Here is a 25,986-nt window from a genome sequence, read left to right as displayed (position 1 = left end):
AAAATATATATTATTTAAAATATTTTTTATAATAATATATTATAAAATATTAAAAATATTATTATCTAAAATATTATCTAAAATATTTTATAATTACTATGACATATTTTTGAATTAGGAAGATTACGTGATTGATACCGTGATCTCTCCAATTTCCTGTCTGTTTATCTCTTCTTCATCTCTATATGTGGATGTACATGTCATAGTGAAATATATGAAAGATATCTTCTCCATTTATTTTTTTTATATTTCTCCTCCTTTTTCTGCATCTCTCAGACTTTTCTTTTACATGGTATCAGAACAGGGTCGCCATTGATCCAAATCTTTTCCTCGATTAAGTGCTTACAGCAGGTTGTTGCTGAAGCGTCCTCTTGCACGTAGCTGGAGGCAAATAATTGCTACATCCTGTCCTCATCAACATGTCCGATCAAATCGATCAGAGCACCACAATCGAATCTATGATGGATGGTTCGTCATCGACCTTAAATGCTGCGTATGATCCGACATCTTCCTATTTCATCTCACCTTCAGAGAATCCTGGGAATGCCCTTGTGACATCTCTACTCAAGGGACCAAACTATCCTGCATGGCGAAGGGCCATTATCACTGCTCTTCGAGCCAAACGAAAAATTTGGTTCGTTGATGGGACACTTGCACGCCTATAGATGGAGCGCGGGATCATTTTTTCTGGGATACGTGCAATTCAATGGTGATGTCATGGATCTACAACTCTGTTGTACCAGAAATCTATGACAGCATCTTTTTTTTTTAAAGTGCTCGAGATATTTGAGTCGATCTTGAGAAAAGATACTCTCAAGGCAATGCTCTCGCATTCATGAGTTAAAGACCCAAATCTGGAGTTTCAGGCAAGGCAATGATATGACTATTGCCGCTTATTATGCCCATCTTCATGGCTTATGGGAGGAACTTACGGTTTATTCCAAGGTGCCGACTTGTTCGTGTGGAGCCACTAGAGAGATCCAAGTTGAGAAAGAAGAAGAGAGACTACATCAGTTTCTTTTTAGTCTCAAGTACTCCTACGACACATTGCGAGATCAGTTGCTGTCCATGGAGCCATTACCAACAGTTAATAAGGCATATGCCTTATTGATTCGAGGTGAAAAATAGAAGGAAGTCGCCGCTGTTCGAACTTCTCAACCCGAAGCCGCGGCTCTCGCTGTTAAGCCCATGACAGAAAGGGCGAATAAAGAGATCGGCTCTAAGAAAAGGAATAAAAAATATTTTCGATGCGACCACTGCAAGAAGACAGGACATACCCGTGATAGATGCTTCGAGCTAATCGGGTACCATCTGGATGGCAATCCAAAGATCGATTAAGGGTAGAGGCAATGGAGCCGAGACCGGTAGTCAGCACCAAGGAGGGGTTGCTGTGAATGCTACTACACCATTGAATACAAACAGAATCTCTCCAATACCGGGTCTTTCTCCTACACAATATCAGCACTTATTTCCTTTCTTGGACAAGATAAGACTCAAAGTGCTGTAAATTTTGTTGGTAAGACCTCTCTTGGTTCTTTTCATCATTCTTGGATCCTTGATAATGGTGCTTCCGAACACTTAACCTTTTGTAAGTCCTTTCTTCATGATATTGAACCTCTTGACAATGCACTCCCAGTTACTTTACCTAATGGAGTCAATATGCCTGTACATTCATATGGTGATGTTACTTTGACCAATGATATTACCTTGCACTGTACTTTATATGCTCCTAATTTTACTTGTAATCTTGTTTCAGTAAGCAAACTTGCTCGAGAACTTAATTGTGCTGTTCTCTTCTTTTTCACATTTTGTGCTCTACAAGACCTTGCCACGAGGAAGCTGATTGGATTGGGTGAACTCCGGGATGGTCTTTACTAGTTCAAAGGCTTGGCAATACATCCTGCACGGACAAATAAAGTCAATGTTTCGATTAATCTCTGGCATGCTCGGTTAGGACATTGCTCTTACAAGCGTTTGAAACTTGTTCTATTTCTTTCAAATACTTCTTTTGATTCCATAAATAATTGTTGTGACATTTGCTATCGTGCAAAACAGACAAGAAAGCCTTTTTCCTTGAGCATTAATAAATCTGCTTCACCATTTAATTTAGTTCATATTGATATATGGGGACCATATCGCACCCCATTACACACGGGAGCTCATTTCTTTCTCACTATTGTTGATGATTGCACAAGGGCTACTTGGGTTTATCTATTACAAAGAAAATCTGAGGCATACCAATGCTTTGTTAATTTTCATGCTATGGTCAAAAATCATTTTAATGCCAACATTAAATACATACGTAGTGATAACGCTCAAGAGTTTGTAGCCGGACCATTGAAATCACATCTTCTAGAACATGGGATTATATCACAAATTTCTTGTGTTGGGACACCAGAACAAAATAGGGTGGTTGAGCGTCAACATCGACATCTATTAAATGTTGCCCGTGCTCTAAGATTTCAAGCCAACTTGCCTGTGTCATTTTGGGGAGAATGTGTTTTGACTGCCGCCTATTTAATTAACTTGACACCTACACCAAAATTGAATGGCAAGAGTCCCTACGAACTCTTATTTCATAAACCACCCACCTATGATCATCTGAGAGTTTTTGGTAGCCTTTGTTATGTGCATGAGACGTCCAGTGATAAATTTCAACCTCGTTCTCGTGCTTGTGTGTTCGTTGGATACCCTCTTGGTCAAAAGGGCTATCGTGTATATAACCTTGAAACTCATGAAATATTTACTTCAGTGATGTTATCTTTTATGAGAAGACGTTTTCTTATTCTCAAATATTATCTTCTTTTTCTATTATACCTTCTTTTTCACAACCAAATCAGACTGATTATGATGTGGAATTTTCTTTGGCAACCAATAATTTACCTCATGTACCTAATTTAGGTCAGACCCAAGGATAGATTTCAAATCCTATTCTTTCTCATGAGTCAGATCAAACACAAACCAATTCCATTGATTTGAACCAAATGTCAAGTTTGAACAGGACTCTTGATGCAATCGACACTATCTCTCCTGAGCAGGCTTCACCTTCTAAGATCATTGGACCTAATTCACGGCCCGTCAGAGATAGAAAGCAATCCGTTCGATTACAGGACTACATTGTCGATGCCCTAAGAGTGGAGAGACCCCCGGACACATCCGTCAATTCAGTGACCTCAGGTAAGCCTTATCCTATTTCTTGCTACCTTACTTATTCTAAGCTTAATACTTCCCATCAAGCTTTTATTTCAGCTATTACCTCTCATAAAGAACCTAAAATCTTTTCTCAAGCCGTAAAGGATCCTAAGTGGCGAGAAGCAATGGGGCTGAGCTCACTGCTCTCCAGCAAAATGGCACTTGGACTTTGGAGCATCTACCACTCGGAAAGAAACCCATTGGATCGAGATGGGTATACAAAATTAAATACAAGGCCGATGGTTCTATTGAGCGATACAAGGCTCGGTTAGTGGCAAAGGGATACACACAAATAGAAGGCCTTGACTATACTGAGACTTTTGCTCCGGTGGCTAAATTGACTACAGTACGGTGTCTCTTAGCTGTTGCTTCCGCTAAACATTGACAGTTACATCAGTTGGACGTCAACAATGCTTTCCTTCATGACGATCTTCATGAAGAAGTATACATGACACCTCCGCCAGAATTTCTAAAACCAAATGATACACGTGTTTGTCGGTTGCGTAAGTCTCTTTATGGACTCAAGTAAGCATCAAGATAGTGGTTTGAAAAGTTCTCCCACTCCTTGCTCCAATATGGTTGTACTCAATCTACCAAACAGGATGAGGACTCTTTCATTGCCATTCTTGTTTATGTGGATGATATGATTATTACAAGAATAACCCTTCGAAATGTCAGGCACTGAAATAATATTTGCAAGACAAGTTTCACATTAAAGACCTGGGCAACTTAAAATATTTTCTTGGATTAGAAGTGGCACGATCACCTTCAGGCATATTTGTATCACAACGAAAATATACTTTTGAATTCTCCAGAGATCGAAATTATTGGGACCAAGCCCACAAAATTTCCTATGCAGCAACATCTCAAGCTCACGATGGATGATGGAAAACTACTTGATGATCCAGGTCCATATCGTCGATTGCTGGGACGACTCATTTATTTGACTATCACTAGGCCTGATATTGCATACTCGGTGCATGTTCTGACACAGTTTATGCAATCTCCTCGGCAACCACACTTAGACGCAGCCTTCCACATTTTGCGATATTTGAAAGGATCTCCAGATCAAGGCATATTTTTTTCAAGTGTCAACACCTTTCAGTTATATACTTATTGTGATGCAGATTGGGCAGGATGTCCCATGACAAGGCGCTCTACTACAGGTTTCTATATTTCTTTAGGAGATGCTCCGATTTCTTGGCATGCTAAGAAGCAGACAACAGTGTCTCGTTCCTCTGCAGAGGCCGAATATCGGGCTATGGCACACACTATCAGTGAATTACTATGGCTTCGAGCCCTCTTATCCGACCTCAGTGTTTCACATAATAGTCCCATGTTCCTTTATTGCGATAATCAAGCAGCTTTACACGTTGCTGCAAATCCTGTGTTTCATGAGCGGACCAAATACATAGAAATTGATTGTCATTTTGTCAGAGAGCGACTACAATCTCAAGACATTGCTACACGATATGTTCCTACACATTGTTAGCTTGCAGATATCTTTACCAAAGCTCTCGGCTGTGATCATTTTCAAGAGATTTTATGCAAGTTGGGCATTCGAAATCTCTATGCGCCAACTTGAGGGGGACTATTAGGAATGTACATTGCCTATATCAGGAATATACAGAATATTAAGAATGTATATTGTCTAGAATATTTTTTACAATGGCATGTTACAGAATATTAGGAATGTCCATTGTCTAGAATATTGTCTAGAATATTTTATAATTATTATGGCATGTTTTTGAATTAGAAAGATCACGTGATTGATACCGTGATCTCTCCAATTTCCTGCCTGTTTATCTCTTCTTCATCTCTATATATGGATGTACATATCATAGTGAAATATATGAAAGATATTTTCTCTACTTATTTTTTTTATGTTTCTCTCCTTTTTTGCATCTCCAGACTTTTCTTTTACACTACAAGCGCTTAAAAATCATCTAATGGTGAATCACCTTCCAGCCATTTGATTTAAATTCGAACTGATGAATTGCTTAAATAAGACCACTCCGTGCAGCTTGTAATTCAGGAAGCAGGACGAAGATTATTTGAATTTCTTCTTGTGGCAGCACATATAGCATTACCCTCGTGGTTTCTTATGATGAAGTCTACACTTCAGCCCAAGAAGTTTTAAAATCCACTTTAACCACAGGTGGAGGATTATGAGACAATATATGGATAATATTTAGATAAGTTGTAAGGACTTAATTATATTGACGTATTTAGTTTCATATTAATTATTCATAAAAAAGATTATAGATATTTATATAGAATTAAGGAGTTTAAATAATATCTTTTAGTTGATCTTTTTAAATAAAATCTTAAATTATTGTAAATGATATCAAAGTCAATTCAGCTTATAGTCCACATAAATTATAGAATACTTTAGCATAGATTCATTAGAATTAACCATGAGCTAATTATGGTATTTATGAATAAAATTGCATAAATTTGGATTCTTAACCTGCAAGGATGCCAATACTTAAATAAGAGGAGTATGGGAGTACGTGAGGATCCATATTGATATATATTTAGTCCCAAATCGATTATTTATTGAGAAAATCTTGAATACTTGTATAGGATCAAAGAATCTAAATAATATCTTCCGTTTGATTTTTTTAAATGAGGTCCTAAATTATTACACATCGAGCTGTTAATTTTTTGGTCCCATAGATCATTAGGGTCAACTTAATTTTTCGTTGTGCTGAAGCATTCATCAACTAATAAGATGATAAGTGGGGATAGCATTATTTTGTTTGCTCTAAAAATAAGCACTCATTTCTAGCGTTTTCAGATAGCCAATATAGTATAACTAAATAAGAGATCAATTGTACTCACAAAGCAGGTGATTAGAACAACGTTCAATAAGTGATCGAGTTTCCAATCAATAACGTGATATGTTACATACTAATTATGATGAAATCTCCAACATGAAGATACTATATCACACAGTATCCAAGCAAGAAGCAAATTTGACACAACCTACTGTAGTCATGTGACTCAAATGACTCGTTGCGTGGTAAACTGATGGCTCAAGCAAAGACTTGGCTACCACTTGAATCATGTAATTCCTGCCATTTCAACGACACCTACACGATCAAAACCATATAAACAAAGAAAAAGAGTCAGTCTTAACATCGATATCTCCCTTGAATATGCGACGTGTCATGTCATTCAGGTGACCACTTTTGTCATCGCCAGTAAATTGATTTGTTAGCATGGTGTTAGGTCGGCTCCAAGGGTTGGAATCATTGAACATTTGATCGAAAATAATGATTTTTTTAGGACAACTTTACCGAAATTTTATCCAAAGCGAGTTACGCCGTAACCAAAAAAAATTATAGAATCATCAAGTATTAAAAAATTTAGCCATGACTCTTGAATTCATCGTCATCAAAACATCTCCATCGATTTGACTCCCATCAGTGAACATAAAGGACAAGCCTTTCATTCAAACGAGTCCGAGGCACTCTTCAAATTGGAAGCCTATCCATGTTTGGTAAAGCTAATCGCTTTGTTAGGCGGACCTAGCTTCTTTGGTTGGCCAAACTCTAGACCGTCCATGTGGAATCAAGAAAATGCTGGCAACTAGTTGCCATAACTGTCCTCACTTGTCTCCCTTCATTCTCACAACATCTTTATTTATGCCAACCGCATATTTAGTTGGAGCAAGTAACAATCTAAGGACCTCTTTTTCAAAAAATAAAAAATAAAAAATAAAAGCACGACCCCTCTTTGGAGAATTATATACTCGATAGTATTCATACTGTATATGCAGTCAAATCATAATCACCCATTCTCGTAGCAGTATATCAACATAAGTATTTGATGAATAAGATTCATAGAAATGAATGAATGTGATCGGCAGTGTGCACGATCATGTCGTGCATTTGTGCATGATATAATCTTTTTTTTCTAATTGGGCTAAGCTCCAAACTTTAGGATTACAGAAGGTTGAGTCAAATCCAGGTGCAGAAAAAAAACCATAATCCAACCTAACTTGGCAGTAAACCTCGAACTGGCCTAATAATTTATTGGTCCAAGTGCTAGCCTAAGATCTAATCGAGTCACGTCTGTCCTTGCCGTGTTGGGATTTCACCCAACCCACTCTGCACCGAGCCTATCCAAGAAAGCAAAGCAGTCTCCATCCCAGCAAAGCAACAACTACCTGAAACAAATTCATAGCCTACCACCATGACAACCAGAAGTGGGCGGCCCCACGGAAGAAATGGTTCTATGCAAAGTCAACATGCGAGCTACCTAATAACTATCTTGCAGCATGTTAATTGGATAGTTTGGCACTTTATAGATTCACTCGTTCTCCACAAGTTTGACCTTTTAATGACCATTTTAAAGGTGATAACTAACAGTGTTTTGTTAAAAATTGGCAAATAAATTAAGCCTGAGGAGATGCCAAAGTCCCATTGGTCCTCATGAAGGCTATCATTAGTTTAGTTGCATGACGTGTGTTCCATTATACATAGACAGAATGAAAGTGGTGCAAACTGGGCTACCACGTGTGTGTTGAAATTTTAGCTAAGGTAATTTGCATGCTTCTTGCTAACTTTTATGCTTCTAGAAGTTCAATTCGATGCAGTGGTGACAATTTGCATGCGAGGTCTTATGAGAACATGACGTTGAGAAGAATTTTGGGGCAACATTACTGTACCAAGCGAACCATGTGCCTGGCCGAGATGCTCTTTTTTCTAATCAACTTTGGGTAACATATGTAGATTAGTGACAAACATCAGAATATCAGATAGAAAATTGTGCTGCCATTAGAATCAAATTCTAATGGCAAGATTAATATACCCTACAATGATGGTCGATGGTGGCAGAGAAAGAATTGAATTGTCATTTGGGGGATTTGTCCGGAGAAGGTTATTGTTATTGTTGATGCATGCACTCCCAGTGAACAAAGCAAACTTACCCATGATCATCAAACCAACTACTGATAGCAATCCTCAAGATAAAAGGATGCAAAATATGCTAGTTTGGTGAAATCAATTATCATGGCATCATTCCTTTATAAGAGTTAGGGTCCTGCTTCAGTGTGTTTTTTTTTTTTAACAAAAAAAAAAAAAAAAAAATCTTTGCAAAGTCTTTCAACTTCTTCAATGGAACCAAAAGCAATGATAATTATCAATTGTCGACTCAATCAATACTAAACTTTTCTGACTTCATTCATGCCTGGTAAGAACATGGAAACCTGTCACCTTTTTTTTGGAAGAAAGCAGATTAAACTAGGCTCCTCTATGATGCATGGACCGTGCCATAGAGTATTGTGCATCTCTCGAAGATAGCCATCAGAAAATATCTATTAAATAACATGTACTATCTATGATACAGTGCATGCCTGTGGACTGCCTCGTGTAATAGCCATCTCTTTCTAACAATAGCCATCAAAGGCTACATAGCACTTTACATTTCGGCCTGTTCATCATAGAGAATCCGTGCTCAAGCAAATTAACCTCCATCATCCCATTATCCATCACTCACCATGGGAACATGGAATGAATGCCTTATTATCATTTGGCAGCAAGGCCAGAAACCATTTTAAATGGACGGTTCCTATCTGTTCTTATCTTGGATACATCATGTTTTCCTTCTCCTGATAGGCAATGGCCTTTTGTTTGAAAGAAAAGCCAAGAGCATTTAGTGGAGAAATTATTGAGGGAGAAAAGACAAGAAGTGGACGTAAGGACTTGTTGTTAGCAGGGCCACCACCCAAATAAATCTTGAACAGATTGTTTTGGGACTTCCAGCCAAATAATTAGAATGGAAGTTTTTTTATTTTTATTTCAAAATTCAACTCCCTCAACCAAACATATCTAGGTGTTTCTGAAAAGGATTATCTAAAAAGAGAAATACTGAAGTGATCAAAACTTCCTTTCATGTGAAGGCTTATTGATATTTATTGCTCGTGGCGGAAACATAACTTTCCTCTTGCAATGATGGACTCATTTGGTTTATAAAAAATTTTTACCTCACTAGAATATATTTTCAGCAATTGATATTTGAGTATCTTGTACCTAAAAAATAGTTTTATATGTTTGATTGATCATGAAAAATAGGAAGTACAATTTCTAGAGTGATTTATATCTGGTTGAGTATTTATTTTCTAAAAAAATTATGTAAAATAACTTATATGCCCTTAATAAGTTGATTACAAGAAAAAAAAAAAAAACATAAACCACTACGATTAAGGTATTTTTTAGAAAAAATTGGTTTTTTTCTTGATTCACAATCTTAAAGAAACCGAGTCTTCTATATACCAAATGTGATTCTATGTTCTATAGGAGGTGGGAAACTTATTAACATGGGAAAGCTACTTTCTCATCTCTTTTATTTGAAAATCCCAACCAAATAAGCTACGTTGTTATTTTCCAGTTGACCACACTCTCTCCTCTTCCTACGAACCAAACCAATCCAGTATATTTCATTTCTCTAGCTTAATAAACAATCCATCATCACGATTGAGCAGCAATGGATGGCTCAAATGCAACTCCTTTCAGATTCAAAATGAGTTGACCATTGAACAGATTTTTTTTTTTTTTTGATGAAAAGGGGAGGTATAAGCACCCAGATTCTTAGCCATGGGACAGAATAATAGCAGTGCTAATTGTCTACTCTTGTAGGATTCAATTCTTTGGCTTTTACATGACCATAGGTTTGAAGGATTAAAAGCTGGCATGGAGGGCAACATCATGAGCATCACAATCCCACTCTTCTTGCATGTTCACTCACACCCCATGATTTCCACCACCTATAGGATAAGAAAGTGAGCTGATGAAACAAATATCTCAAAAGAGACGGATGGAGAAGTTTTCTTACCTGAGTGCTCTACAAGGATAGGAAATTCATAATGGGTGTAAAGCCATCTTGTGTTTTGCACGAAGTTTTTTGTGGATCGTCTATGTTATGTATCTAAATTATCTCTGCTTAGACTACTATTATATCTTAGTATATAGAACAGAACTTATGTAACATGTGGTCGTGAGTTTTTATTTAATGAATCAAGGGTGATGCTCTTTAACCCCCCCCCCAAAAAAAAAAATTTGCCTTGCTCTCATCTTTAGTCTTCACAGAAAGCTAGCACGACTTTCTGCATCAAATTTCAACTTCTAATGATCCTCCACCTAGAGGACATATCCATCCAAGTATTAAAATCCTCACCTTGCTACATCTGGTCATGATCAGTTCTGAACATGCCATCTGCATAACTTAGAGAGTTGTAACACTGTAGCTTATAGCCAAGGGTGCATGCAGAGATGTGTCAGCCACCGTCCGCTTGTTCTTTGAATGACATGAAGAGATACCAGGCATGTGAATGGAGCCTTCCCACTAGTGCTTCATATCATGTCCCCTTCTATGGTCCCACCCCAAATCAATCAATTGTAAGGGGGAAAGGGATGGCACCCTTTGTGACAAGCCTTACAAGAATAAGTAATCCTTTGACCACCATGAGACATCTTTACATCCATCACACAATTGCTTGTAGACATGTAGCAGGGACCTCCACATGAATAGGGAATGCATGGTCGAGCTGACATGCTCTTCCATTTATCACTCTGATGCCAAGATACATGCAAATAGAGCTCAATTATGTCAGCCACAGTGACTGAGGTGTTCCACAATCGTTTGCAACTTTTTAGAGAGACAAATGGCCAACATTACAGAAGTTGGATCACGTCTGGTGCCATGTTTTTTTTTTTTCTTTTGATGATAATCTGGTGCCACGTTATGTCTGAAAAATGGTACAATAATCGTCTAGATTGTACAAGATCAAAGAGAAGTTACATGAAACAAGTAGTGATGCAGTTTTTTGCTATGATTGAACTGTTGTTGAGAGAATAATTCATATCAAATTTCAAGTAGAGGGCATTTTAATGAGAGAATTCTGGTAAAGCGAAAGCAAAGAAATAGCAGGCATGGGAGGATCCCTTGGCCAGATAAAGCATATGAATAGCAGAAGTCAACAGTAGAAAGGATGTAATTATTGGTGCAACCGCGATGAGGGGGCTGTGAGCTCCTCAGTGTAAACGCTCCAATCCACTATCAAGATGGCATGATTTGACAGTTAGCCACCATTACTAGTAGCACAATCTTTAGATATGTGTTGTCAAACGAATTAGATTCCACTACAAACAGATGCTGCAAATAGCAATAAAAGATATAATTTTCCATTTTTTAGGCATAACATATGGTTAATATTGGCATCCACAGCAATGGGGCATTCTGATTTGGAAAAAAACTAATTCATTGCAGGAACACTTTGATTAAAAACCATTAACAAATCAGAAGTACAAAACTAATTCTATAGCAAAAAAGAATGATCAGCTGTGTTTGAGACCCATGAATGTTGAAAGGTCGGATGAGAGTCAATAGTGTCATAAAAGAATAATGAACAAAAGCATGTATCAGCTATGGCCATTCATCACCCCATAATTGATCCAGGAGGACATGTATCAGCTAAGGCCATTCATCACTCCATAATTGATGCAGGAGGATAAATTGTAAGCCTGATGCAATTTGAATTTCTGAGCATGAATTTCCAAGCAACAGGAACCTCTTGAAAGCACTCCATCCTATTCAGAGAGGCAAGAATCCATGTAAAATTGAACCCTGAGAACAAGTTAGACAAAAAGGATAAGCACAACCGAAGCTTATCTCATTGACTAACATACAATGATGGATCAGTTTGACAGCTCCTACTGGAACAAGCAGATGCAATCAGCATAAAGGGTTCATTCCTTCTATCCTACATTGAGAATGGTTTAGAACAACGAAGGATAGGAGGAAAAATGTTATGATAGTGCTGTTCACAGTGCATGGGTAGATGTCACAAACAAGCAGCAATATACCAGTTGACCGAAGAATGACGATACTGCTGCCAGTTTCATCAAGCACATACTTTAATCCATAGAAAAGAACTTACGATTGTCAGAAAAAATGATTCTATAGAAAAAGCAGCTTCTTTCATGCCATGGTGTTTTTAATATTGCACGAGAACCAAACATAATATGTTACATCTGATCATGCAGAGATGTCCTATAATCTGAGATAACAAGCTATAATGAGTCACAAGTCATGTTCCTTTAAATAATGATTAATCACAAAAACCAATCAACCCTCTAGAACAGGCATGATCTCTTTAATAAGTCACATACACAGATGAATTTGAGGTCAGGCACATCAAGGTACAAGCCCAACATTCACAAGGAATATAAAATCCAAATTCACATTCAAATCCAACAAGTGCATTTTTTAAACTCTATAGCATCAATTTAGAGAAGTGACCTGATTCTGGCTTTTAATCCTTCGATTAGATGGACCACATGCACGAATTTATAGCATCCTTCAACATGTTGAGTTTCTAAATTGATTCTCAGCCTTAATGATCCTTAGGATGATGGATATGTCAAATCCAGAGTACATGCACATTTATAAGGTTGTTATTATTTTATACTTTTCTCTTGCCTTATTTTGACTTAAAAACAAAAAATCTTTCGTGTACAGTACTTCAATTAGTTAAGGTATGATAAGAAATCCAACACGTAATATTAGATTACAAACATAACACATAGTACATCAGTAGCACTAGCATATTAGGAGAAGGCTGAGCCTTGATGATAATGGCATAAAGTACACTAAAAAAAGTAATTTGTCGATACAGGTATGATACATAACATAACATGCAAAATACATATTAAATGCATATCCAAGTTAGTATTTCAAAACAACCAAACTCACACCCGATTCAATAGACAATGGATCCTGCAAACAGAATTCAAGCCTGACTTAATAAGTTTGTTGTCCAGGTTTTACATACTGCTTACAACCCTATATGGCACGAAGCAAATTCAACCACTAGTGGGTAACAAAATGGCAGAGGATCAAGAAACTGAAGAAACAAAAGAATGACATCTGGGCCGAGAGTTACTTTGGCACATACAGAAGTTACTTTGACACATATGGAGCAACATACCTAGAGAACTCAAAAGGGCTGAAAATGAAAGCAAGGAGCATATCAAGGCGTAAGGGCATAGAAAAGGTTTGAGTATATAAAAGTGGGTAAAAAGAAACTCTTCTTTTACTTTGCTTAATGGTTAAAAAGAAATTTCAGCACACCAATTTTGTGGTGATTGTGGAACCTGAGATGAATAAAAAGCAAAGAGCATAGAAGACCTGTTCATGATGGAAAGACCTCAGAAGGTTCTGAAAAGAGGTTCAGGCAGCAGATCATGCTATAAGATGGTGCAAAAATAGCACGTCTCCAGAACAAGAAAAAAACAGTAAGTGCCCATACGGGTTCAAACCTGCATGATAACACCAGAAATGTCCTCCTAGAGGTAACAACAAAGAATTAATAGAAATAATGAGATTCTCCAAAATGGATTCGTGAGGATCAGAAAATGAAAGGGAATTAGGTCGATTTTAGTGGAATGTGATGATACCTGGGCTTGTCACTAACTCAGTAATACAGCTCTTCCAAAACATTAGATAACAAGCCAGGCAGCATGATATGAGGCTAGTACAGTAGATATGATCCTTCCTTGAAAATCCTTGCCAAAGAAAAGGTTGGACCCAAAGAGGTAACTATAGGGGCTTCCAGTTTCTCCTTTCTGATTTCAAAAGCCCCACTCAATCCAGCAGATGATGAAACCAGGGATAGGATTGAACTCCCTCAAACAAGGAAGAAAACCAATTGGTTCGACCAAATTTGGTGATTCATGCTGCCAATGAGCAATAATACACAGAACTCTAGGCCCAAACTAAATTGGTTGGCTACCGTAGCATCATGATGAGGGATTACGTCAGTGAAATCCAATTAAGGCAATGAACAATGAATGGCTCACTCATGCAAAAAAAGTTTACAAGCCAGTTTTGAGAGCTCAGGATTCCTTTGATAATGGATAACATGTAATTTGAACAAGTGTTGGAAAATTGCCAATATACAGTAATCTCCCACAATGGGTGAAACCCTAATAATTCAATTACATTGAGCTATAAACTTTCATCTCTAACATGCAATTATGATATGGGAAAGTTAAAAAGGATGCAGACAAAAAACCATGAACTTCAAATACAAGAAAATATACTTATACAAAACATAACTTATATACTATAAGAAAATTCAAGAACATGATTAGAATTTGTTTCTAAATACACAATGTTCTGGTCTTAAAGAGGTCCACCAGTAAATTCTAAATCACTACTTAAGATACTCTCATTGATTTTTTTTTTTTTTTTTTTAACTGCTATCTTCATGTTTAATGCAGCATAAGTGCACATCGAAACATTTAAACAAAAAGAGAGTCCTTTAAGACCACGGAATGGACGCCTTAGATTTTTTTTTCCTCTTTAAGGTAAACATATTCATCAACCAGGTTCTGTGCATAGTCTACCATATGCGACAACCCCATTTTCCAAAGATTCTTTTCTATCCTTTCCCTTCTATATTGTAATTATTAATGCTTGTTAATTAAATTTCTAAGTCACTGCTTCAAAGATAGTCATATTGATTTTTTACTGTTATGTTTCCTGTTTAATTTTCTGACAGTGCATAATCAAAATTTAGAACAGTAGGATAAGTCAGAGAAGACAATGGACTTGGCATATTAAATTTGTCTCCATTATGGCAAACATAAGCACTATGTTCCTGTTTAATGTTCTGTCAGTGCATAATTTAGATTTAGAACAGTAGGAGAAGTCAGGGAAGATTACGGACTTGGCATATTAGATTTGTTTCCATTATGGGAAACATATTAATCGAGTAGGTTTCTTGCATAGTCTACCATATACAACAACCCTGTTTTCCAACTCAATCGCTTTCTATTTTATCCTTCTATTCGGTGCTTTATTGATGCTCATTGGTTTTTTTTCCATCTTCTTGGGGGAGCCAGGAACAGTAGTAAACTGTAAGTTGTTAGCGAAAAGGATCCCAAGAGTATTTACTCTATTTCGTCTGTTAACCTTATTGCTGAAGCAAGAAACAATCACACTCTCAAAATTCTTTGAAGTTAAGCAGAAAAAGACACAGAAGTCTTCTTTGATATTCAAGGTTGTATTCCAGATGTTGCTATGGATTCTGACTAAGATTAATATGTACTATCTTCATTTTCCGGTTCATTGACATTCAATGAAGAAAATTCTGTTTTTCTGTCCTTCGTAGAACTGAAGTCTCTTAAACAGAGTTAAATCCCCCTTCTTTTCTTTGCAAGGTTTGTGAAATCATAACTGCTAACATGACAGACAGAAAACTAGGCAAACTAGCATTATATAGGTCACTGACCTCCCTTAGAAGATCTAAAACACATATATCAAAAGAACTTGATAATATAAGCACCTAATCAGGTTCACATTATTCCTTTACACATGACGCAGACTGCTAAAGCTAAGATCATAACAAAATCAATTATTACTAAGACTAATAAACATGTAAAGTAATTAATACCTCAGGATAAAATAACAAGACCAAGGTAAATGGATCCGCATAGAAACGCAAATGATATCAGACCCCTGCAAGCAAAATCAACAATGATTATTTAGTAGAGCAATAGAAATCATGCATGCTACCATGAAAGTCTCCTTCATGTATATAAACAGAGAAGTCATTTCACAAATAAATTGTATTCTAGGAACAGAATCTCACCAAATAACCCCCCATCCAACACCATTACAAGGGCAAGGGCAAATCTCAGCAAATTTCTCAGCATCACTTGAGTGGACTCTTCGGGATATTAAATCATCATAGATATCTGCAACAGGAGCTGATTCTTATGGGACTGATTTTGGTGAACTCCAGATATTCCATCCAACTTATAGGTGCTGAATAGTTGGTTTGTCCATAATAATTTAGTTGAATAAAATCTAGGTAATAATCATGCTTACCATAAACTGAAAATAAGCTGTTCATTACACCTGCAGTTTGCAAAGAAGCACATGTAATTTCTCTGAGCTATGCTACAAGTCATGTCCAATGAATAATCATAAAGAAAAGAAAATATGCAGGTAGACAGGTTCGCACCTATGAACAAAATGACATAGCGAAGAATGTGGACCTTTGTAGTTTCTTGTAAAACCCAAACAATTGCAAGAAATATGATAAAGCCTAGACAATTACATGCTCATATATTAATTTTGCGCAGATCTTGAACATCAGGTTATGTATTTTGATTAAAGTAAAATGATCATATATACACACCTATGCACAGTCCTCGAAGAGTCCACTGCATGATCCACAATAATATAATCAGAGATACATCCAGAAGATGAGTGTCGAGGGGGAAAGAAACATAACAAATTGACTTTCCATCTAAGACTTTGGTAAAGAAGTGGATGACGAAGAAAATAATGGAAGCTAATAGAAACTTGTTTTAATTAAATCAACTGCTCACATTTTCAGCAACAAAGAGGACAACAATCAGCGCGACTATAAAGCAACCAGCTGCAATTCTTGTAGTGAGAAGGTTTGTAGATGCAAGTATGAAAACCATTCCCCAAAATGATGACCCTAGATCTGGATTGTAAAGAGCAGAATATTTTATTACAAGGGCCATCAAGAACCAATAATGATATTGATATTGTATGGCACATTAAGCAAGATCTACATAAGAAATTCTGGCAACTGGATTTTCCAAGCTTCATATCAAGGAATATTGCACATTGAAACTAGAAACAATGAACAATTAGAGAAGGAAAAATGCATTACATCCAGCAGGCAAAATTAACCAGTAGATGCCACCACGGGTTTGCGTGACCCCACCCTCATTGGCATGAACCTGCATACCCTCCACCTGCATTGAAGATGAAAACTATGAATAGGCTGTTGGAATGTCCAAAAAGGCATCATGATATGTAAAATGATAAGTTGGGCATGGATTAGCATTTGATCAAAACACCACATATTGATATTAGAATACGTAAATGCATGTATAGCAGCTCCATGAATAAAATCACAACACTACAGATTCACTTCACTGAGGGAGGGCAAAATTTAACACATGATGATCATTAGATCCAGAAGTTTGGTAGCCTGTCTTGAAAGCACACAAGCACTATGAGTTTCTAGAAGATCTGTTATGACAATAATCAAGAAGAATGCTACAATACATATTCAGTAAAAGTGTTGATTAAAAAAAAACACTTTCGCACTTAGTGACACCAGTTAGACATTTGGAAATCAGGACTTCTTTATTTAGGCCAACTATTTTGTGCAACTATTAGGTTACTTCAACGAGGCTCAGTAGTCTACTAAAAGAAGCAAAACAGAGAATTGCTTGAATTAATTGAAACATGATACGATGTGCTTGATATTGCTCCAACATGGTGAGATCCAGAGCATGTTTAAGATAGACATAATTGAGAACATCCAAAACCCGCATGCATCTACCAAAAAGAATTCTCGAGCAAAACAATCAAGCTACTCATTCCAGATCACATCAAACTGATGCAGACCAAGGGGGATTACATGTCTGTGCATTAGATATGCTCTGAATTGGAATTCACAAAGAGTATTTTAACTTCATACCTGCCCACATGTCAGTTTGCACGCAAGAGCATGGCTGGTCTCGTGGAGAAATACGGTGATGAGCTTGAAAGGAGTCAGCAAAATCGTCCTCCACAACTACAAGTAGTTCACGACATGACACACCAAACAACACCGCAATATTAGGAGAAATATGCCTCATTTAAAACAGCACGGCAGAAGATGCCAAGGCAAAACTAGATCCAATCAAAGGGGAGAGTTTGTCACAACCAATCGGCATCTTCGCTATATTGGGACTTTTATGTAAAAATCTACGGACCTTTATAGGTCTCCAACGCAGAAAATAGACAAACTTTAGTAAAAAGTTCAGTTGAACCGACTTCAGCAGTGTCCTTTAGGCTTTATTGAGTAGGAAAGGGGGTAAAGGGGGTTTCTGTGTCTCGCCCAGAGGAAAGAAAAGAATAAAAGTTAAACGGGAGATTGGAATACTGGAGAGGGAGGAGGTGGTGAGGTCGGAGAGAGACATACGGCGAGGATGACGACGGTGAAGACGCTGATGGTTGCGATGAAGACGACCTGATCGTGATCGCAGCAGTGCTTGAGCTCCCAATTCGCCATCTTCGCTCCTCTCTCTCTCTCTCCCCCCCCCCCTCCCCACGACCCTGAGATTTGTCCCAGGAAAATAAACCAGACCGACAATTGAGAAAATGGGAAGTAAATATGGCCGATCTACCGAGAACACGAGAGGGAAAACCAGGCCACCTCCCGGCGAGTTGGTGAACGTAGACGTAGGGGAGGTTGGTGGTGGAAGGAAGGAAGTGGGTTGGCCAATCCGCGTTGAAAACTCGAGATTCCCAAAAGAGAGAGAGGGAGAGGGCGTGTGTGGGAGAAAAGATCTCAAGGGGGAAAAATAAATTGGATTGGCTCAGGAAACTTCGGAACAAAAAGATGGAAAGGTCTTCGATTATTATTATCATTAGTATCAGTATTGGAGAGATATACTGGGCTTGCCACTTGTGCTATTTATTACTTTTTTTGGCATTAATTTATTGGGTTTTTGCTTGGCGGATGTGGTCAAACATGGGCAGACTGCGTCCGGGCACCGTAGACTCAACCATGCGCATGTCCCAGAGGACAGCTCTGCGGTAATATAGCACAGGTCCAGCAAGCTGAAAACAGTCTGAAAAAGGCCAGCTGCGAGGAGAAGTGCTTATGCGATCAAGACGGACATGCAAAAATTTGGGAAAAAAAAATTAGAAGGTTGGAGCCGTCGCCCTTCGGTCTTTAATTTTTTATATTTTTAAAAAATAAAAAATAAAAATCTTATTTTAATTTTTAAATTTTAGAAAATATAAATATGATTCATATGGTTAATTATTTTTTGAAATATAAATATGTTGGGGGACGATAACGATGGCAACAGTGCTCCAAGGAGACAACAAAGTTAACAACGGTGTTGTAATAGTTTATGACAGAGTTAGTGATGATAACGATGATGATGATATCATCAATAATGATAAAAAAATATTAATAATATAATATAAATAATAACAATGAAGATGATGATATGATTAAACAGCAACGATCTAATAGAAAAGATGTTAAATATATAATAAAAATAAAAATGATGAAAATAATTATACTGTGCCAGCATAAATGATTGTAGCGAATGCCCCAACAATATGATAAAAGTATGATGATGGTGATAATGGTAAGATGAACACGATGAAAATCGTGATAACAGCGAGTGACGATGACGAAGATGATAACGATGATAGAGCTAGTGTTGATGGTAACGATAAAAAAATAATTTTTTTATTTTCAAAATATTAAAAATTAAAAAATTTTATTTTAATTTAAAAAATAAAAATAATTTTTAAATAACATCAAACATATTCTTTATTTTGATTTCAATAAATTTTATATTAAAAAAAAAAAAAAAAAAAAAGATGATGCCAGCTCCCCTCCCTACCCCGACCATCCTCTTTCATTTTTTTTTTCTTTCTTTTTCTCGCGGAGAGCCAAGCCTGGCCTAAACTCTTGCGACTAATTATATCACTTTGTTTGGGCGGCTCAAACTCTCCCCCTGCATTCGAAATTTGAATAGTAGGCTATAAAAACAGGATAGAACAAGTTGAAGCTTTTACTAATTACCTACAGTCATCCTAAATATCATGGATATTTCTCTTTTATAATTCAACATTATGTCACATGTCATCCCAAATGCGACCTTAAAAAGATATAAATGGAAGAGAGAGTATTTGGGATAAATTGGAGAAAATATATGAAAATTTTTTGATCCATATCTTTGGACTGCATTTTTCCTTATTTACAGGAGAATACATGGTACAAAATCACTCAATCAATCAATCATTTACATATGGTAGATAATCAAATTAAGTTGTTATACTTACAAGATTCTTTGGCATCCTCGGATTTTGTCAAATCATGTCTAATGTTATGGAGATCTCCCGTCAATCTTCAATCAAAGATTCTAATGATTCCCTTATGTTGGAAAATCGATGCTAATCATGCCCAACTTGCTAATTTTGCTCTTTAATCTATTTCTTCCAACAGATTTGGTAAATATATCTATCAATTGGTGTTCCATGGCGATATATGGAGTAAAAATTATCTTGGTTTACGACTCACGGACAAAATGGCAATCTACATCATCTCAATAGGAATGCAAGATTATTGAAGTAATATGCATGGAAGCTTGGTTGCCACATTTCATCTCAATAGAAGCATCATGATCAAAGCCTATATCCTCAAGTTTTTAACCATACCAACATGTTGTCAATGCCATTGCTTTATACTCTGCTTCAATACTTGAGCAAAATATTATCCTCTGCTTTTTACTCTTCCATGCAAACAACTTGCCTCCAACTACGGTACAATATTCAGTGTAGATTGCTTTATCCATCGGACAACCGACCAAAGCAGTATCAGATTACCCAGAAATCTTCAAGTGACTATTCTTGCACCATAGGATACCATATTGGCTAGCATAAATAGTACAATATTGGCAAGCATCAAACCGTTCACCCATGCAAGCACAAGCATCCAAAGAAAATTCCACCCAATTTGAATAGTTCCAAAATCAATTGAAAAACCCTTCTGCTGACAGTGCCACTGAGCTTGAAAGAAATGGAAAGGACTTCCAAAACTTAGCAAAAGCATACTCCCACGCAGCAGTATTAGTCATATCAAGTATGGACATGGATCAAGATGTCATCTTATATATAGCCAGATCAAACCCAGTGAGATGTCTTATTTGTCACCAAACAACAATGCAGAGCTTCCTCTGCTAACCAACCATTTCCCCTGCACAACGTACCTGTAGGATAATGCTTAACAAGGACTAAAAAGAACCAAGAACCAAAACCTTGTACATTGCAAAGTTTAGATTGCAACCCCGGGTTTCTGGAACTAAATAAGCAATACATGTTCCCACACATGGTTAATACTAACACCCCAGTAAAGCAATACTACATTTTTGATACTCATCATTCTATTTTCAGAAACACTGCCCTTAATTGGTAGGGTATGATCTGATTGATGGAATAGAATCTGAACATCACACTTGGTCAATATATTGTCACGTTGACAATGTATCCTGCAATCTTTGCCCACAAATATAATAAACTCCAGCATCCATGCTTGTTTCATCAGAACCCCAGAAGATTGTTTAGCAATATATAATGATGGAGCAACCATGGCAGAAGAACTGTACCGGTTTTTTTCTGCAGCACTGACTCCCCACTAAATAAGTGTCCGTTTTCCTTTTTGCCTTTTCTTTTTCTTTCCCCTACCAAACCAACCCCCCCCCCCCCCCCCCCCTCTCTCTCTCTCTCTGTGTGCGCGCGCGCGTGTGGATCTGTCAAAAACCTTTCAGTGACCATATCCATGAGATGTAATTTTAATATTATCCCCAACGTTGAAATTTGTCCATATGCTAAGCTACGCTTATAAGAACTGACAAACCTCCATTACCCAAGTTGTATAACCCCGTAGAAAGAAGTCCTTGTATCACAAAACAATTTAAAAAACACTTGAAGAGTAAACACTTCTAGAAATCAACAAATCTGACATCATAACATATCATAGCAGAATGCAAAGGTTGCTTATCCCTAAATTGAAACTTCTCTTATTTTATTGAAAAATAATCAAGTTGGGAAGCGATATTTTAGAATGAAGAATTTGGAGTTACAAACTGTGCTTTTCTAAGTAAACCTGCGCAAGAAGATTTCTGCCCTAACAATATGTTTTATTGTATGAAAAAAAAGAATAGGAAAGTAATTGTTGAACTCCTAAACATTAAATGGCATAACCAGAGCTTCATATGTTGCCAAACTCAAAACCAGATCTTTAAGTATTAGTTTGCCGATTGTAATTTTCCAATCCACATTTTTCTGAATCTATATTCAAAAATACAAGAATTAAATAAAATTAGAGATGACAATGACATTCTTCATCCAATATTTGCTGGTTTCAAGATGATCATACAGTTAAAGGAATGATTCTAATAATTCAAACAAATTAATATCATGATCAAGGCATGTAAAAAGCCGTTAAAACATTACTATATGGCATTGTTATCAGTGCAAAAGCAAAGTTAGCGACGAGATTGATAGAATTTTAAGATCATTTGGTCAGGATAAGAAAAGTTCCACGTTACTAGTTGATATAAAGTATATATTGAATATATATCATATATAGGCTCGCAATCATTGATGAAATGATAGTGCAGTGAATGGGTTTTTCTGACAGTCACTGTTTTTCTATGTGACAGTGCATAAGACTTAAAATCAGCTTCTTACAGATATCAACAGAGTGAATAAAAGAATACAAGGTAGAATTGAGCAGTTGGATTTTCCTAACACTGATATATTAAACTGAAATGGCAATATGCCACTAGATGAAATTGAAGCAGCAATACTGTTAGATTCAATCACTTAGTAACTTTATTGGCTGATAAGTTGAGATATTTTAACCATCATATATATACACTGAATGCTGGCATGTCAAAAAAAACACTGGATTTTGATTAATAGTCCTAGCCAACCCACCTAGCAGACCACCCTATTTCTCTCCCTGTGACTATGCGATGTTTCACTCATCGCAAAAGTCCTACCTCCCCACGAAACACAACAAGATAAACCATTGAATTTTGAATAATGGTCCCCATCAGCTTACATAGTGTGCCACTACTCTCATTGTATGAGAAATATGTTTCACCTTGAGTTCCTCCAGCAAGAGATGTGCATGTAAAAACTAGTCATATATACTTAATAGTAAAAACCACAAGGGAATAAATAAATAAATCCATCCCACATGTCTTTGTGTCAATCTGAAGCACTCATCTGATGCTCTTTTTAAAATATCCATCCTGATATCAGACAAGGGTCAAGAAGGTACACTAATTATAATGACATTGGTTGATAAAAGCACTAGAAGTGACACATGAGACCTTTTAAAATATCATCCTCAACCCTCATGAAAAACTATCTAATGTTATACACAAATACATTCATGTGTCACTAAGGAACCAGCATTTTCTCTTAAAATAACTTTAAATCCTTCAATCTAGATATGATAATATGTAAGTAATGCGAAATCAATTCTGAAGATGTTGTTTTTGCTGCTTCAGGCTCCAGTTTTCCTGTTACTAACTAAATCAGGCTGAGCAGTCTCTTGGACCAGGGATAGATAAGACACAGATTGGAGCCAAAATCGAGCACAACCCCAAGGAGTTAAGATATAATTAACATGCAGAATCTCAAGTCAGCTTACCTTCTAAGGACCCAACTTAGCAATTTATCAATAATTTCCCTAACACAAGTTCATCATGAGCATAGGATTTCGGCTACTCAATGTTTATATAATAATATCCACTAATGGCCCAACTCCTTCTCTTCAGTCAAGGTACACTGCTGTTCTATTATCATATATCAGATGCTGCCCATTAACCCTATACATATAGCATCACTAAAGCTGACTCCAATACCGACATCAATGCCACCTATGTCAGTACAAAGTAATATACTGCATTAACATATATTAGTATGATATCTGATAAGGATATGATTGATAAATACTTCTTTTGAATCACCAAAGCTGTCCTTCAAAAATCTGAATCACTGAATCTAAATGCTGATAAATATATCAAATTGTACCCCATCTCCAAAAGTGAACTAAGAATCCATAACTGTATATATAATGATTGCGAGAACTAATACTGGTGATGATATAATCAAGAAAAAAAGTAACATTTGCGGAACATCGTAACAGACCCATATCACAGTATTTGATACAAAGGATTTAAGCTACATTTGGATGCCAACAGAGTACCTGAAACAAAACTTTTTTTTTTTTTTTGTTGGGGGGGTGGGGTGGTCTGCATGACATAAATTATTCCAAGTTTCATTTCCTTGTTCCCACTTTCACATAAACTACGAGAACATAGGTATGATACAAAAGGGGAAAAAAAAAACATATAAATGCCCTCCGAATAATGTAGAGAAATCAAGAACTAACTGATGTTTTGAACAGCTTAGGATCACTATATTGTGAAGTAGTTCATTTGGCAATTATACACTTCGAAGCTGATGAGGCACCTGTCTGGAATCCTAGATGCATAGGTGCCACACAATAGATAGGATACCCTGACCAAACTTGTAATCGGCTGAGAATGAGAACACCATTCCTGCCTAATGGGAATTGGTTTAAGTTTTCTAATTCCAATTCTAAACAACCAAAAAGTGGCTATCAGGTATTTTAAAACACTATCGTTTAAATAAGCATGCATGCAAGAGCCTTGCTAGGTGTTGTGCTGCAAGAGAGAGAGAGAGAGAGAGAGAATTTTTCAATGCCAGACCTCAATGAAACTCATGAATTAGGAGAAAAAATTAATCTGAAACCATGAAAGCTTCAATTTAACCAGCTCTATTCTGACCATCCAAGTTAACAAAAACATTAGAAAGGCCATTATTGGAACAACTTCGCCACCAGCCTAGTGAAATCAAAATGTCATCACGAATCAACATAACTACTGCTGAAACCAGAAAAATTGACCAGCAAAATTTTGAATACTAACATATAGAAAATTCAAATTAAAAGGGTCCAACCGAACTCCTATATGAACTGTCCTCCTTACCGATAACACCTTAGCTCTTGAAAGATCCTCTTCTTTTGTTCTCCTCCATCTGCCCAAAAATCTTTATCGCCATCATGTTTTCCTCAAAGTACCGTGCATAAGGATGACCCTTTGGAACGAGCCTTCGGTACTTCTGGAAATGCTTCTCGGCCTCATCCTTCTTCCTCAACAAAGTATATATAATCCCCTGGCACAGATAAGGCCTGAAATCCCTCGGCTCCTCCTTCACCAATTCATCATATATCTTGAGAGCCTCGTCATACTTCCCTTCGATGACCCTGATCTGAGCGACCAGCAGCTTGAAATCCCTCAAGTCCTCTTTTTTCTTTGCCTTCTTGCACATCTCCATGGCCTCCTCGACTCTCTTCAGAATGCCGTCCAGCTCCTCGTGGGAAGAATCCGACTGGGAGGCGGCCATGACGAGCCCGTGGTAGGCCTCGACGCAGAAGGGGTCCCGCTCAAGGATCTCCTGGAACCCCTTCTTCGCTGTCTCGGCGTCGCCACTATAGTTCTGAAAGTGGGCCTTGAGGAGTGGGAGGTCCCCTTCGTCGGGTTCGAGAGCGATGAGGCGGTCGACGATGTCGATTGCCTCGGGGAGCTTCTGGGACCTGACCTTGAGCTCCATCAGGGCTCGGAGGGAGCGGATGTCGTCGGGGTGGGAGTCGAGGTACTCCTCGAGGGTGCGTTCCTTCTCGTCTTCGGTGAGGGTGTCGGATTGGACGGTGGCAGGAGGGGGGGAGACGGCGGTGGCGGGGGCGGGGCATTGGAAGCGAGCGAGGAGGAGGGCGGCGGCGGCAGTGAGGACGACGCCGGCGGGGCGGATGAGAGAAGAAAGGGGGTCTAGGGTTTTGGGGGAAGGGTTGTGGGAAGTATAGGAGGCGCGGAGGGAGAGGGGGCGTCTGGGTTTGGCGGATAAGGGTTTAACGGGGAGGAGGTGTTTGGAGAAGGCGGGGCGGGAAAGGAGGGGGGGTGGAGAGGGGTGGGGTGGTGACGGAGTCGGCAAACGGATTCCATTCTTTGCTTCGACGAGGAGGAATGGAATTGGAGTCCCGATCGATTGGGGAAAGGAAGTGGGGGAGGACTACGGAGCTCGGACGAGTCGGAGTCGAGCAGCGGTCGGACAAACGTGTTGCGCAAG

At 37.7% G+C, this 25,986-nt stretch overlaps 2 protein-coding genes across 6 annotated transcripts; both read right to left on the bottom strand.

Annotated features, from left to right (window-relative positions):
• Nucleotides 1–11,440: 11,440 nt before the first annotated feature.
• LOC105044502 (uncharacterized) lies at nt 11,441–24,986 on the bottom strand. 5 transcript variants are annotated; one of them, XR_831917.4, is made up of 11 exons: nt 18,218–18,873; nt 17,732–17,827; nt 16,913–16,997; nt 16,599–16,720; nt 16,406–16,430; nt 16,229–16,312; nt 16,093–16,122; nt 15,854–15,959; nt 15,656–15,720; nt 11,886–11,959; nt 11,441–11,786 (listed from the first exon to the last, which is right to left on the bottom strand). XR_831917.4 is itself a non-coding variant. In XM_010922429.4 (10 exons), exons 1-9 carry the CDS (start codon nt 18,305–18,307, stop codon nt 15,657–15,659), a joined length of 702 nt encoding a protein of 233 aa, XP_010920731.2. In that variant the 5' UTR covers nt 18,308–18,871; the 3' UTR covers nt 11,441–11,786; nt 15,656. The 5 variants fall into 5 exon arrangements, 3 of the variants coding, with proteins under 3 accessions (XP_010920731.2, XP_010920730.2, XP_073113299.1); XR_831918.4 differs by having other exon boundaries at nt 11,886–11,954; XM_010922429.4 differs by lacking the exon at nt 11,886–11,959 and having other exon boundaries at nt 18,218–18,871.
• LOC105044501 (protein SLOW GREEN 1, chloroplastic) lies at nt 24,859–25,986 on the bottom strand. The gene is given in 2 exon segments (XM_010922427.4): nt 24,859–25,817; nt 25,820–25,986. Coding segments are annotated over 2 exon segments (1,002 nt in total). The 5' UTR covers nt 25,863–25,986.

The sequence above is a fragment of the Elaeis guineensis genome, chromosome 5, assembly GCF_000442705.2.
Source record: "Elaeis guineensis isolate ETL-2024a chromosome 5, EG11, whole genome shotgun sequence".
In the NCBI taxonomy this organism is placed as follows: Eukaryota; Viridiplantae; Streptophyta; class Magnoliopsida; order Arecales; family Arecaceae; genus Elaeis; species Elaeis guineensis.
The sequence above is the reverse complement of the archived record's forward strand: the minus strand, read 5'-3'. Positions and strand labels throughout refer to the sequence as shown.